General features: G+C 35.7%; 1 protein-coding gene across 1 annotated transcript in view; it reads right to left on the reverse strand.

The window, feature by feature from the left end:
- The window catches only part of LOC143241978 (uncharacterized), a 66,117-nt gene that overhangs the window by 32,940 nt on the left and 19,557 nt on the right, over positions 1-13,620 (reverse strand). The window contains exons 2-3 of the mRNA XM_076485327.1: positions 10,819-10,957; positions 5,201-5,278 (exon numbers count right to left, since the gene is read on the reverse strand). Of these exons, the coding sequence (XP_076341442.1) occupies positions 5,201-5,278; positions 10,819-10,957 (217 nt within the window). The remainder of the gene's footprint in view (positions 1-5,200; positions 5,279-10,818; positions 10,958-13,620) is intronic.

Consider the following 13,620-nt stretch of genomic DNA (forward strand, 5'->3'; position numbering starts at 1 on the left):
AACTGCCTCAGGAAGCAACGCCAGCACAAGAACTCTTCGTCGGGAGTTTCATGAAATGGGTTTCCATGATCGAACAGCCGCACACAAGCCTAAGATTACCATGCGCAATGTCAAGCGTCGGCTGGACTGGTGTAAAGCACACCGCCACTGGACTCTGGAGCAGTGGAAACGCGTTCTCTGGTGTAATGAAACACGCTCCACTATCTGGCAGTCTGACGGACGAATCTGGGTTTAGTGGATGCCAGGAAAACGCTACCTGCCTGAATGCATAGTGCCGGCTGTAAAGTTTTCTGGAGGAAAAATAATGGTCTGGGGCTGTGTTTGGACTAGACTCTTTAGTTCCATTGAAGGAAAGTCTTAATGCTACAGCATACAATGACATTCTAAAGAATTGTGTGCTTCCAATTTTGTGGTAATAGTTTGGGGAAGGCCCTTTTTGATTTCAGCATTACAATGCCCTCGTGCACAAAGCGAGGTCCATAAAGACATGATTTGCCGAGGTTGGTGTGGAAAAACTTGATTGGTCTGCACAGAGCCGCGACTCCAAACCCATCGAACACCTTTGGGATGAATTGGAACGCCCACTGCGAACCAGGCCTTCTCGCCCGATATCGATACTCAACCTCACTAATGCTCTTGTGGCTGAATAGGAGCGAATCGCTGTAGCCATGTACCAGAATCTAGTGAAACGCCTTCCCAGAAGAGTGGAGGCTGTTATAGCAGCAAAGAGGGCAACTCCACGTTAATGCCCATGATTTTGGAACGAGATATTCAACAAGCATATATGGATGTGACTGTTTGGTGTCCACATACTTTTGCCATGTAGTGTAGCTTAGCTTAATATGCACATCTCCCTTCATAAACGTGAAGACACAAAATATTACATGCATACATTTGAATTAATGAGAATTAGAAATACAATTGAATATACATTGATCATGGACATACAAATACACCTTACTACATGAATATTGAAACACGAGATACAATCTTGGCCAAAATATTTGGGTGTTTAATACTGATGTTATTGCCTACAGAGTACTTACTGACTAAACGTCCAAGTAATAACAGGTTTGTTTTTTTTTTTGAATTTTGCACAAAGCTACTCGAGGGCTATCTGTGCTAGCCGTCCCTAATTTAGCAGTGTAAGACTAGACGGAAGGCAGCTAGTCATCATCACCAACCGCCAAATCTTGGGCTACTCTTTTACCAACGAATAGTGGGATTGACCGTCACATTATAACGCCCCCACGGCTGAAAGGGCGAGCAATGTTAAGCGCGACGGGGATGCGAACCCGCGACCCTCAGATTACGAGTCGCACGCCTTAACACGCTTGGTCATGCCGGGCCTAGTAATAACAGAAAAGGTAAGATACGATCGGAAAAACATGTACAAATTGTTATTTTTGTTTTTATAAGTTGGTTTGAGCATTTGTTTCTAAAAAAACGCATACATATCTATTTTGTAAGTGATGGATGTAGTATCATATATTTGTTTTAACGCTGATGCTTGTTTAAGTTAAATTTACATTTCTAAATATAAATACAACTTAGTGAATAGGCGGGAAATTGGCAGTACAGATTTAAAAGATTCTTGAGTGCAAGAATCAACAATACGTGTGTGTACACAAACACTAGTGTATCGTTTGTATTGTTGTGCGGGCTGAAAGTTCCAGAAACTCTCCTCGCGCCTGCAAATGTAACCAAGTGACACGCCAAGAAACAGTATATAGTGTTCGTTTGCTATAGTTGGTATACTATAAACATCAAAGCTATAACAATGATGATCGCTCATTAATTGGGAACTTCAGATATTTGGCCAGAAGCTAGCTAGCTTGCTCCCTATTAAGTGAATTGTGTATACATCAACATGAAATTAACTCGTTCATCGTGAACCCTTGATAAGACATCAAGTAAGTTAAGCCAGAATGAAGACTTGATATTGTTTACATATTTCTAAAATATTTAAACATAGACTATTATTTGTAATAACCATAATTGTAAATTGTATTATTGTTGTATATTAAAATATATTTGTATTAAAAAAATTACGTAACATAAATCGAATACATATCGATAATTACTCTAAATTTAAGTTATCATTTAACTCATTTTCAGTCTATTTAAAATTTTAATACGTAGCATGTGTAAAAGGGTATGCTATTGGTATAATATTTTCCAAAACCGATCAACTCTTTGTTCAAACAGTTTCTATGTACTTGATGTAAAGTTATGCCTCGTTACGTGTCAGAAGTTATAGAGCGTCAAATGTTTCAACTGTTCAGAAATTGTTTGAAGCAAACTGACATTACTAGAACAGTAGTGTCCCCAAGTATACCGTATCCAGCGTCTTAAAACGTTTTAAGACTATAGAATACACTGTTTCAGGAAATTCTACTAACAGTCGTCAAAACATACAAACCGAGATGACGGTGTGTTTCGTTCAGGTTAATTCATTCAGGTTGAAAGAAGTTTTACAACACCCTACAACAGGAACGGCATGAACACATTCATTTCAGGATATCCAGAATAGGAGAATTAACCAAACAAAGTTATTTTTGTCATGTAATCTTCTCAGATGAATCATTTTCCTGATTTGCTAAAGCTGATGTTAGGATTCATTTGGTCGTTCTCCTAGAAAACAGATAAGGACTACACAGGAGGTGGTGTGGTACATGTTTGGGCAGCTATTACCATTCATCATGGTGCAAAAGCTGCTCTTCATATTTTTCAGATAAACATCAGTGATGCCTCTTTTAAAGTTATTGTATGGAAACGATATTTCTGCCATATGCTTCAACAAAGTTTGTCGATAACTATATGTTTCAGGATGACATTGTCACTGCCAACATTGTAGAGGAGAAAGTTACAAGTCATTACCAGTAAAGTCTCCAGATTGTAATTCCATTGTGAACAAATTGGCAGAGTTCAGACGGAAAATTGTTTACTACGACCATAAACCAGATACTATAGGAGGATTGCAGTTCCTTATATTGATAAGTTTGGATGAAATCACTGTGTGTTACATCAATAACCTATCGACAGGATACCAAGTACTGAATGTTTAATATAAATTGATTATAAGGTTATAGACACTATTTATACTAGTTTAATCTTATATTTTGTCATTATATATGCTTTGGTAAGATTTTGCTGTAATTGGTGAAATTTTCAATTACAAATCTACCTACAAGTGTCTCAAAAAATTGTTTGCTTTTCTAATAAATCATTTATAACGTCCATACAAGCTGTCTCATTATGTATATATAGACGTTTAACATAAAATATGCATTTCTCAATTTGACAGCACTAATTGCATTTGTATTTCATCATTGATATTATATATAAAAATTAAATATTTAGGCCAAAACTGAATAATGTTCACACACACACACACAAAACTCAACAAACAAACTCCAACATATTCACAATAGTTTTTATGCCTTAAAATACCAGATTTAATATACATGAAGGTTTTACGGAGTAACTAATTTAATCACATTTTTTTTAATGTGCGAGATGCCAAAAATGAGTCTTTACATTCATGTGTTGTTTACGTTACGTGATGAAGGGTTATATTGTTATAATGGCTTCTATGGTGAAGTGAATCATAGTTTTGTTTACGTAGCACGTGATGTGTACTTTATCACCTTGTTTTGTCAAAGTGTACTTAGTTCAAGGTATTGAGACCCATCAAGTCAAGGCTCTCTCTGCTTATGTTTTTGCAACACGTGCTCAAGGACTGTTTTTTTGTTTTTTAATAAAGTTTCTGGGATTATATCACAGTGAAACTAAAACTTTGGAATCACAATGAAAATTGGTACATACAGATATGCATTGCAGACTATATACTTTACTTAGAACTCTGTGGAAAAATATCATCAGGACAACTGATATCAAATAAGATATTCCATCTTCCATAAATATATTTTAAATGAATAACAAACTTAAAACATATTTAAAGACATGTCTTATCCAATCTAATCATCACATACAGTTTATCCAATTAGATCTAACTAACATTCAGGGTAAATAAAAATATGAAAGATGCAAAAATTATCCATATTTGCTAATCTGTATTCACAACGATTTGTTGATTAGACTAATCCATATATAAAATGTATGATGCGTTGTCTTAATCCATTCAGTGTATGGGTAGTGCCTATATAACTCCACATGTAACCTGTATCATGTTTAATTAAATAAAATACAGAACAACGTTTCGTCCTTCTTAGGCCATTTTCAGGTTAAAAAACCTGTTAATCTGAATATGACTAAAAAAGGTCGAATCATCATTCTGTACTTTATTTTAATTAATGTATTAATACACCTACCAGCCATCTTGAAAACACAATCCAAGTGTAAGTTTTACCATGTGATCTATTGGATCAACCCAAGTTTATGCTTTACCTGTAGATTTTTTAGATCAATCCGTGTAAAAATATTGTAATCGTATATCATCACCAGAAAAAGAGTCATTGCTCAGGTAGAAATGCGTGTATTTACAGGTACATAATAGTAAAGTTAATTAAACATCAGTGTCCGTTCGAGTAAATACCACAGAACTACTCCATTTCTTCAGACATTACCAGATGCACTACTGTTAGTAATAAGGGCTAGAAAGTTTTCAAATATATTATTAGACTTAAATGTGAACATGTATTTAAACACATTTCTAAAACAGGATTTCTTTCCAACAAAACTAAGATTACCTAGTTTAAATAATTTATATTGAATTATTTAGAGTAAAAACTTAATATTTATAATATCAGATATTAATAATGGTTTGTTTACAATATCCTACAAAATAAACATACGTCGAGTTCAAAGTACTCATCTTTGTTTCTATTAAAATCAGAATTAAAAACAAATAAATCAGATATAGTTCAAATCTTTTGTGTAAAAGTATGGCTTTTTAACGAACAAAAAAATGAATAACAACAACGAAAAACAGCTGAATAAAATATTGCAATAAATGTTTAAAGACCAAACAAAACAAATTCAAAATAAATAAATAATTCCCATAATCAGGACCATTCGAAACAAGTATATTTTGTCAAATAGAAAATCGTCTCGAATCGAGGTAAACCAGACTAATAATTGTTTGTTTTTCTTATTATTCAAGAACTGGTCAGCTGCCTGGAGGTAAAAAATAAATGTTGAACTCAAATTACACATGAACTATCGGTGCTGTACCAACCACCAAGAGAAGTTGACTGTTTGCCTCCAAGACTGTGTTCAGGATTGGATATCTGGTCCTCCCACTCTTGAAGGATTTCTGAAAGAATTTATAAAATATAATTTTTTACTTCAGTTTTGTTAAATTCTTCCAAAACAATTCTAAACAATAACAGTACGTGCAGCCTAAAAACGATATAAAAATCACCAATACAAACTTTCAAATAACAGTTTAAAACGTTCTTTTTTGAAAACACTTGAAAATCATTATACTTAATACCATTAATACAAGACCAACTAACGTTTAGTGCTGTCAGTTAAGGTTTGTAATTTGGTACTACTGAATATTAGTAAAACAGCAACAATTAAAGCTTTGTACTGTCAGTTAAGGTTTGTAATTTGGTACTAATGAATATTAGTAAAACAGTAACAATTAAAGCTTTGTACTGTCAGTTAAGGTTTGTTATTTGATACTACTGAATATTAGTAAAACAGTAACAATTAAAGCTTTGTACTGTCAGTTAAGGTTTGTAATTTGATACTACTGAATATTAGTAAAACAGTAACAATTAAAGCTTTGTACTGTCAGTTAAGCTTTGTAATTTGGTACTACTGAATATTAGTAAAACAGTAACAATTAAAGCTTTGTACTGTCAGTTAAAGTTTGTAATTTGGTACTAATGAATATTAGTAAAACAGTAACAATTAAAGCTTTGTACTGTCAGTAAAGGTTTGTAATTTGGTACTACTTAATATCAGTAAAACTACATACTACATAAATTACGTAATCCTGCGACTTGGTTAATAAATTTCACCGATTGTTTATTTTATAAAAGACGACAAACTTTCTTTGAGCTCACAAAATCCGATGCTCTCTTATACAAAAAAAAAAATTGCTATTTCAAATTTATAATTTCGCACACTTTGCTTATATGGATATTGAATTATAAACCTTAAATGACAGCACAAAGCTTTAATTGTTACTGTTTTACTAATATTCAGTAGTACCAAATTACAAACCTTAAGTGACAGTACAAAGCTTTAACTGTTACTGTTTTACTGTGACACTGAATATGTCACACTCAAATGAACTGGGCTATTTAACTCGTGATCAAGATGTATTTAGTTATTATACTACTAAGTTCATAAACAACTTCTCATCTTGAATCTTATTTGTAATGCAGAGTTATAGATGAAGGTACATGTTTAATATTTTACTGCTTATCTACAAATGAAAATAGAAAACTCGTAGTAATTAAAGAGTTAATTTCATTACAAATAGAAAACCATTCAAAGGCAATACTTATTCAGCCATGTTAGCAGAAAGAAAATAATGGATAGATAAATAAAATAAAATGATTGTTTGTTTTGGAATTTTGTGCAAAGCTACAAGAGGGTTATCTGCTCTAGCCGACCCTAATTTTACAGTGTAAGACTAGAGGGAAAGCAGCTAGACATCACTACCCATTTCCAACCCTGGGGCTGCTGTTTTACCAACGAATTGTGGTAATTGACGGTCACGTTATAACGAACCCAAGGCAGAAAGGACAAGTATGTCTGGTGTGACGGGGATTCGAATTCACGACCCTCAAATTACGAGTCAAGCTTCCTAACCACCTGGTAATACCAGCCCCAAATGAAATGCAATAGATTCTAGTCATAAAATTATACTTATTCGTAGCCTATGTGTGACCCATCTTGTTGCCAGGAGAGAGTGTCTTGCCTTTACATCTACACAGGTTAATTTGGTTTGCAAATTCGAGCCATTCGTGGACAGAATTAAGGAAACTTCAACAGCAGGAGGTACGAAAAGAGAGGAGAAAAGATACTGACGCACTTCAGATAGTTATGTTTCCTCTCTTGTGTTTTTCATTCAAGATCATTCAACGACCGTTTTAAGAAATATTTATTTTCTAACTTCACCCGTCACTATGTGGGGTTAAAATGACGTCATTTACTTGGCCTCGGCACGGACAGACACACGATCAATGGCCACACAACTCTTTCCTAGGAAGCAACTATATCCAAATTCAGAGACGATGGCGAGTTGGATAGTAACCCAGAGATCATCCCCATCAAATACACCAGTAAGGTTCCATACGATATCATCAAGCCTTATCATAAATAAATTCCCGGCGTTACCACTCAACCCTGTCTTGAAGAAGAAGAAATCAATCAGTCAGAAGAACCAGGATCCTTCAGTGCTCCGAATTCCACTACCACTAACAGCCAACTCACCACAATTACAACCAGCAAAGACTGGTCACTAAAGCCACCAACATCAATATCGTAAAAGGTATCCTAATCTTTTACAGAAACTCAGGTATCACTGCTGTTAAACCCACTGGAAGGCTATGAACTGAGAGACTTGACGTACCCTGTAGATGGCTACACTTGATACAAGTTCCACCCTTGGGTAGACCGAAGGTTCCTAATGTCTTCCTGGACGAAAGGGCAATAATCATCAAGAGTGTCACTCAAACCCATATTCCAGAGGAAATAAAGATAGCAGAGAATTTGATAGTCAAGGCTACTCATAACCATAACAAAAAGAATAGATGTCTTAAGACTGGGAAATTGATAGTCTTGTCAGGAACACGTTCCCTGAACCTAAACAAGCTGATCAACTGGCCAAGAATAGTATTAAGCTGAGATTCATACATCATATCATCGAAGTCGCTAAATCAGCTATGCCAATTCTGCAATGTTTCATCTGTCAAACATTTGGTCACACACAAAATATATACAATGCCAGGCTCAAGTACATCAGTTGTGGAGATCATTATCCAATGTTCCAAGAAATAAAGAAGATACCTAATTAGTGATGACGAGAAGATACCTGTTCAATCAACTGTAATGACTGGCACTGTAATGACCCACATGTAGCCTCCTGTCACGGAAGTCCCAGTGTCCTTCTATTTACCATGCTTGCTGGAAGCTCTAAAACAACCAACTCTCAACAGAAATCGGATCAGAACCTCCATCCAACAAAAAACTGAAATACATGCATATTACAGTCGAAGAACCAAATTCATGAGGAACAAATTAAAGATCCAGCTTACCAATACAAAGACTTACTCTGAAATAGTGAAGATGAGACCAGAAGCCAAACAAAACAGGGATTAACTTCACCTTCACCATCGAAGATATGGTAGCTTTCGTTGCACACAGCATTATTTGTGTCTTCTCTATGCCTCCAACTCTTTGATGAAACCTGTTTAGCCACTTCACTCTACCTTGGTTCCCTCATGGCCAGACGGTTAGGAGGCTCGACTTGCAATGAGGGTTGCGGGATAGAATCTCCGTCAAACCAAACCTGTTTGCCCTTTCAGCCATGGAGGTGTTATAATGTGGCGGTCAATCCCGCTATTCATTGGTAAAAGATTAGCTTAAGAGTCGGTGGTGGGTGGTGATGATTAGCCACCTTTCCTCTCGTCTTACACTTCTGAGCTAGGGACGACTAGCGCAGATAGCGTTTGTGTAACTTTGCGCGAAATTCAAAACAAACCAAACCAAAACCTATGTCGACTGCATAGGCTCATCCAGTTTAAAGTTTCGCAAGGATTCTTTAAGACTCCATATGACGAAAGCCTATCCAGAATTTTGTGATAAGTGTTTGCGAAACCTATAAAGCGCTTGCCACCTTATAAATTATATTTTGTAGCATAGGTTTACCACTGATTCAGCAAAAATTTATTTGTTTGTTCGTAATTAATCACAAAACTACAGATGGGCTATCTGTTTTCAGCTCATTACGTTTATTGAAACTCAGATTCAATCGTTTTAAGTCCGCAAATATGCCACCATGTCACGGGGTGGACTTCAGCAGGGAATGGCTGATGAGTGACTGAACTATACACTATATAAATAGATTGATATATAAGATATCGACATTTAATGTTTATTTGATATTTCAATTTTCTCGCGAAGGCTACCTGCGCTCGGCGTTTGTAATTTAGGAGTAGTAGACTAGGGAAGAAGTAACCCACCCACCGCTCTCTTGTGCTCCTAATTTCTCTAGAATAGTAGAACTGATAATTACAGTATACCGTCCCCACGGCTGAAAGGGCGACTCGAGCGCCTTCAACCATTAGACTCAGATTTTTAATAAGTGTCAGTGTGTGTTCAGGGTACTATTTTAACAAAGTTGTTCACAAAGTTATTATTAATGGAACAGCTACACCTCTGATGTAATTAGACTTGTTATCGTACTAAATAACGAAATCTCTACTGCCACAATAAAAGCTACAATCAGAGAAACTCTAAGTTTCTATTATAGTTCAGATACACTACATTGTGTATATATGATTAGCCAACATCACCACTTGCACACAAAACAGATCCAAAATAAAACAATAAGACAGGCGTATACGAAATGAAAACGAGTTATTTCAACGTAACGAAAACATCAACCAAGAAAAAAACCAAGTTGTTTTGAGGTACATCGTTTTTTCGTCAGGAATATTAAAGGGGGGGTTATAAAAAGAAGTTTTACTGCTATGAATTATCAGATTCGTTACACTGACCAATTAATAAATTTGTCATAAATATTAATTCGAATATTACGCGTTCGTGCTAAAAGTGGGAAATGTTTTAGTATATTTATTCTTTAATTTCCGGCTTTACGTTTTATTAACGTTTCGTTATTCCGAAACGATTCAGAGCCACTAAGAGATGTTCAATCCCCAGAACTATGTAATTAAATAACATTGAATGTTTATGGAAATTGTTTTCTTGAAAAAAAAAAAAGATTATAATTCATTAATACAACTGTACAATTTGGTTTCGTCGTAAGCTAAAGTATGACGTCTGGTTATGATGCGATTACGACTGTAAAGACAACATTCTGACGATAGCTATTATACATTAACCTGTAATAATGTGTAGTTTTGTTGGGAAGAACTAGGAATATGTTAGAATAATATGTTTGATAAAAGTTTGAGTTCTCTAAAACATTTTACTGGTTTGATTTGTTTTTAATTTCGCGCAGAGCTACACGAGGGCTATCTGCGCTAGCCGTCTCTAATTTAGCAGTGTAAGACTAGAAAGAAGGCAGCTAGTCATCATCACCAACCGCCAATTCTTGGGCTACTCTTTTACCAATGGACCCCTCGGTAGTACAGCGGTATGTCTACGGATTTACAACGCTAAAATCAGGAGTTCGATTCCTCTCGGTGGGCTCAGCAGATAGCCCGATGTGGCTTTGCTATAAGAGAAAACACACTTTTACCAATTAATAATGGGATTGACCGTCACATTGTAACGCCCCCACGACTGAAAGGGCGAGCATGTTTGGTGCAACGAGGTTTCGAACTCGCGATCCTCAGAGTACGAGTCGAGTGCTTTAACCGCCTGGCCATGACAGGCCGACATTTTAATGAGACAAAATGACCAATTCCAGCCACATACTTGAGTTTTCGTTTTGTTTTACACTGAATTTGTTCAACGTATTTACTCGTCACACTTTTCGTGTTGTTAATTTTATCATCGTTTATTTTGGCTGAGATGGTTTATAATACATTCATTTTAGAATTACAGCTTTCCTTAAAGTTTAAAATATTTATGCTCATCAGTGTTAAATATATTGTGTACAAAATGTTTCCTCGTGTATTCAGATAGTTGAAAATATCAAATACAAACCTGTCGAATTTCGTAAAAGAAGTAGCGTACGTGAACCCTCTCCACAAACAGTACTGTAAACAGACTGAGGAGAAAATCCAGGTAGGCAAGTATGGTACAGCGCCACCACAGCATGAAGCAGGTCTTTTGGAGAAGCCACCTAACAGGGAAACGAGAACTGCGAGTTTATACAGACAATAATAAACTGTTCGTAATAGTACAATTGTCAACCATATTACTTTGTTTGCTTATCCAACGGTTATTAACATTTATATATATATATATCTTAATAAATTTGAATATGTACTCATGTGAGTTTAATGTTTACTGAACGGGTGCCTTTTACGATACACGTGTATTTGGAAAATGGTAATGACCGTTTGACCGCTTAATCACTACAATACTTTATGAAATATGAGAAACCCATTGTCATAATTTAGATCAGAAACTTCTGAAACACATTTTCAAAAGTTACATAACTACAACTCCTAATTTTCTGAAGCCACTAAGTTTTTGAAAAGGATTTCGTTCGTAACTTGTTTCGAAGAATAAGTTGATAATTTTGTTATATTTTAAAAATAAGATTTCTTAATCTACTTTTTAAGGTTATAAAATAAACACGTTAAAACTATGAAATTATATTGTAATACAATGGTAGATATCACTTAACTTTATTGGACTACTTACAAGTAAAACAAATTAGTTCATTAAATATACACACATAGACAAACGAGTAAGGTAAGGCGCTGTCTTAAAATCGACAAAATTTCCAAATAATGTTTCGTGGTGATTACTTATTAAACATAGGAATTTTTCCCGATAATTTATTTTTTGTTACACTACGTATTTGTCATTCGTCAAGGCTCGGCGTGGCCAGGTGCTTAAGGCACTCGACTCGTAATCCGAGAGTCGCGGGTTCGAATCCCCGTCACACCAAATATGCTCGCCCTTTCAGCTATAGGGATGTTATAAAGTGACGGTCAATCTCACAATTCGTTGATAAAAGAGTAGCCCAAGAGTTCACGGTGGGTGGTGATGACTAGCTGCCTTCCCTCTAGTCTTACACTGCTAAATTAGGGACGGCTAGCACAGATAACCCTCGTGTAGTTTTGCACGAAATTAAAAAAAAAACAATAAAGAGACATTGAGGGAAAAAACAATTTTCTTGCGAAAGGTAATTTGCAATAGAAGTAAAGTTCTAATGAAAGTACAGAGAAGTAATTAATCAGGTTAAAATAGACTATACTAGATTATTAAAAAAGGTCTTCAGTAATTATTATGACCCACCCACAAGAAAAAATTGTTACTATAATATGCTGAAGGCTATGGCGCTTGAGTCGTCGCAGTCTGAGGGTTCGAATCCCCATCCCTACAAAAATACTCAATCTTTTCAGTCGTGGGAGCTGTATAATGTGAGTGTAAATTTCACTATTGAAAGAGTAGCCCAAGAGTTGGCGGTGGGTGATGATAGCTAGCTGCCTTCCCTCTAGTCTTTCACTGTTAAATGAGGGCCGGCTAGCGCAGATATCCGTCGTGCAGCTTTGCGCGAAATCGTAAACTCCCGTAACGAAATAAAACGTAACATTTGTTCAGCATTGAGCCAGCTGTGAATGTGTTAATGGTAACAGACCAGTTTTTCAGTCACCTTTTTAATTAACGAATGTTCTCTAAAGCTACACAACAAAACCAATAAGATTGGTTTGTTTTGGATATCACGCAAAGCTACATGAGAGCTATTTTCCATTGAAAGACTTGAGGGAAGACAGTTAGTCATCATCACATATCACCAAATCATGGGTTACGCTTTTACTAACGAATAGCGAGATTGACCGTCACGTAATAACGCCCCCATGGCTGTATTACGGGCAAACATGTTTGGGGGGGGCGGGTATTTGAACAAGGGACCATCAAACTGAGAGTTAAGCGCCCTAATCATCTGATCATGACGGTTCTTCAAAATGGAGTTTCACTATCCGTGATGGGCAGAGCGCTTAGAACCAAACTGAGAATATTTTTTTTACAATACTACTCAAACTCTGAGCTCTGACTATTCCGTTAGTAATATAATTACACAACTGGTTCTTTTAACCTTCAAAACAGTAGAATATGATGAGAGAGGATAAAAGATAAGACCGTGTGAAAAACGTTTAGTATTGATTTATATGAACATTCAAAAACCCTTTACTTTTAATCTGCTGAATAATTCTGAGCAGATACACAAAACATATCATCCATCATTCCGAATACGTTTAATTTTTCCAAAAAATGGGACCACGAGGTCGATAAGAATGGAAGTCTCGCGTTTTCTATTGAAAGTCTTTATACATTCACCTAAGATTTTTTAGATAATTGCTGCCATATGAAAGAGGTATTTAATCAAGAGTGGAAGTGTGAAAATAATTGATTTTTCATAATTTTCCGGGGAAACAGCTCCGATTTCATATATTGCAAAATATAACACCGTACCTTCTTCTTTGCTACACCGTAAACACTAGACACGTTGTCACACTCACACAAAACGAAACTAAATCTCAACAAGAAGAGAAGAAACCCAGATCAATAGAAATGAACCCGAAAAACTTCTCTTCCCTTCCTGTACTGGTGAAACCAGCAGTGACGTAATCATAAACGATATAAAGAGAAATACACCAGACGTCAACAATATTGATTAAACCAAAATGTTCTAGCGAACACAATAAATATTGTACTTCTGTGGTAAAAATCTAACTTTCCCTATTCAGTACGAAAGTAAATGTAAAAATACTACACATACACATGTAAACAGATGTCCACGTGAATTACAAAATGCTCATTTGTTATTGC

This window comes from Tachypleus tridentatus, chromosome 2 (genome assembly GCF_004210375.1).
Source record: "Tachypleus tridentatus isolate NWPU-2018 chromosome 2, ASM421037v1, whole genome shotgun sequence".
Taxonomy (NCBI): domain Eukaryota; kingdom Metazoa; phylum Arthropoda; class Merostomata; order Xiphosura; family Limulidae; genus Tachypleus; species Tachypleus tridentatus.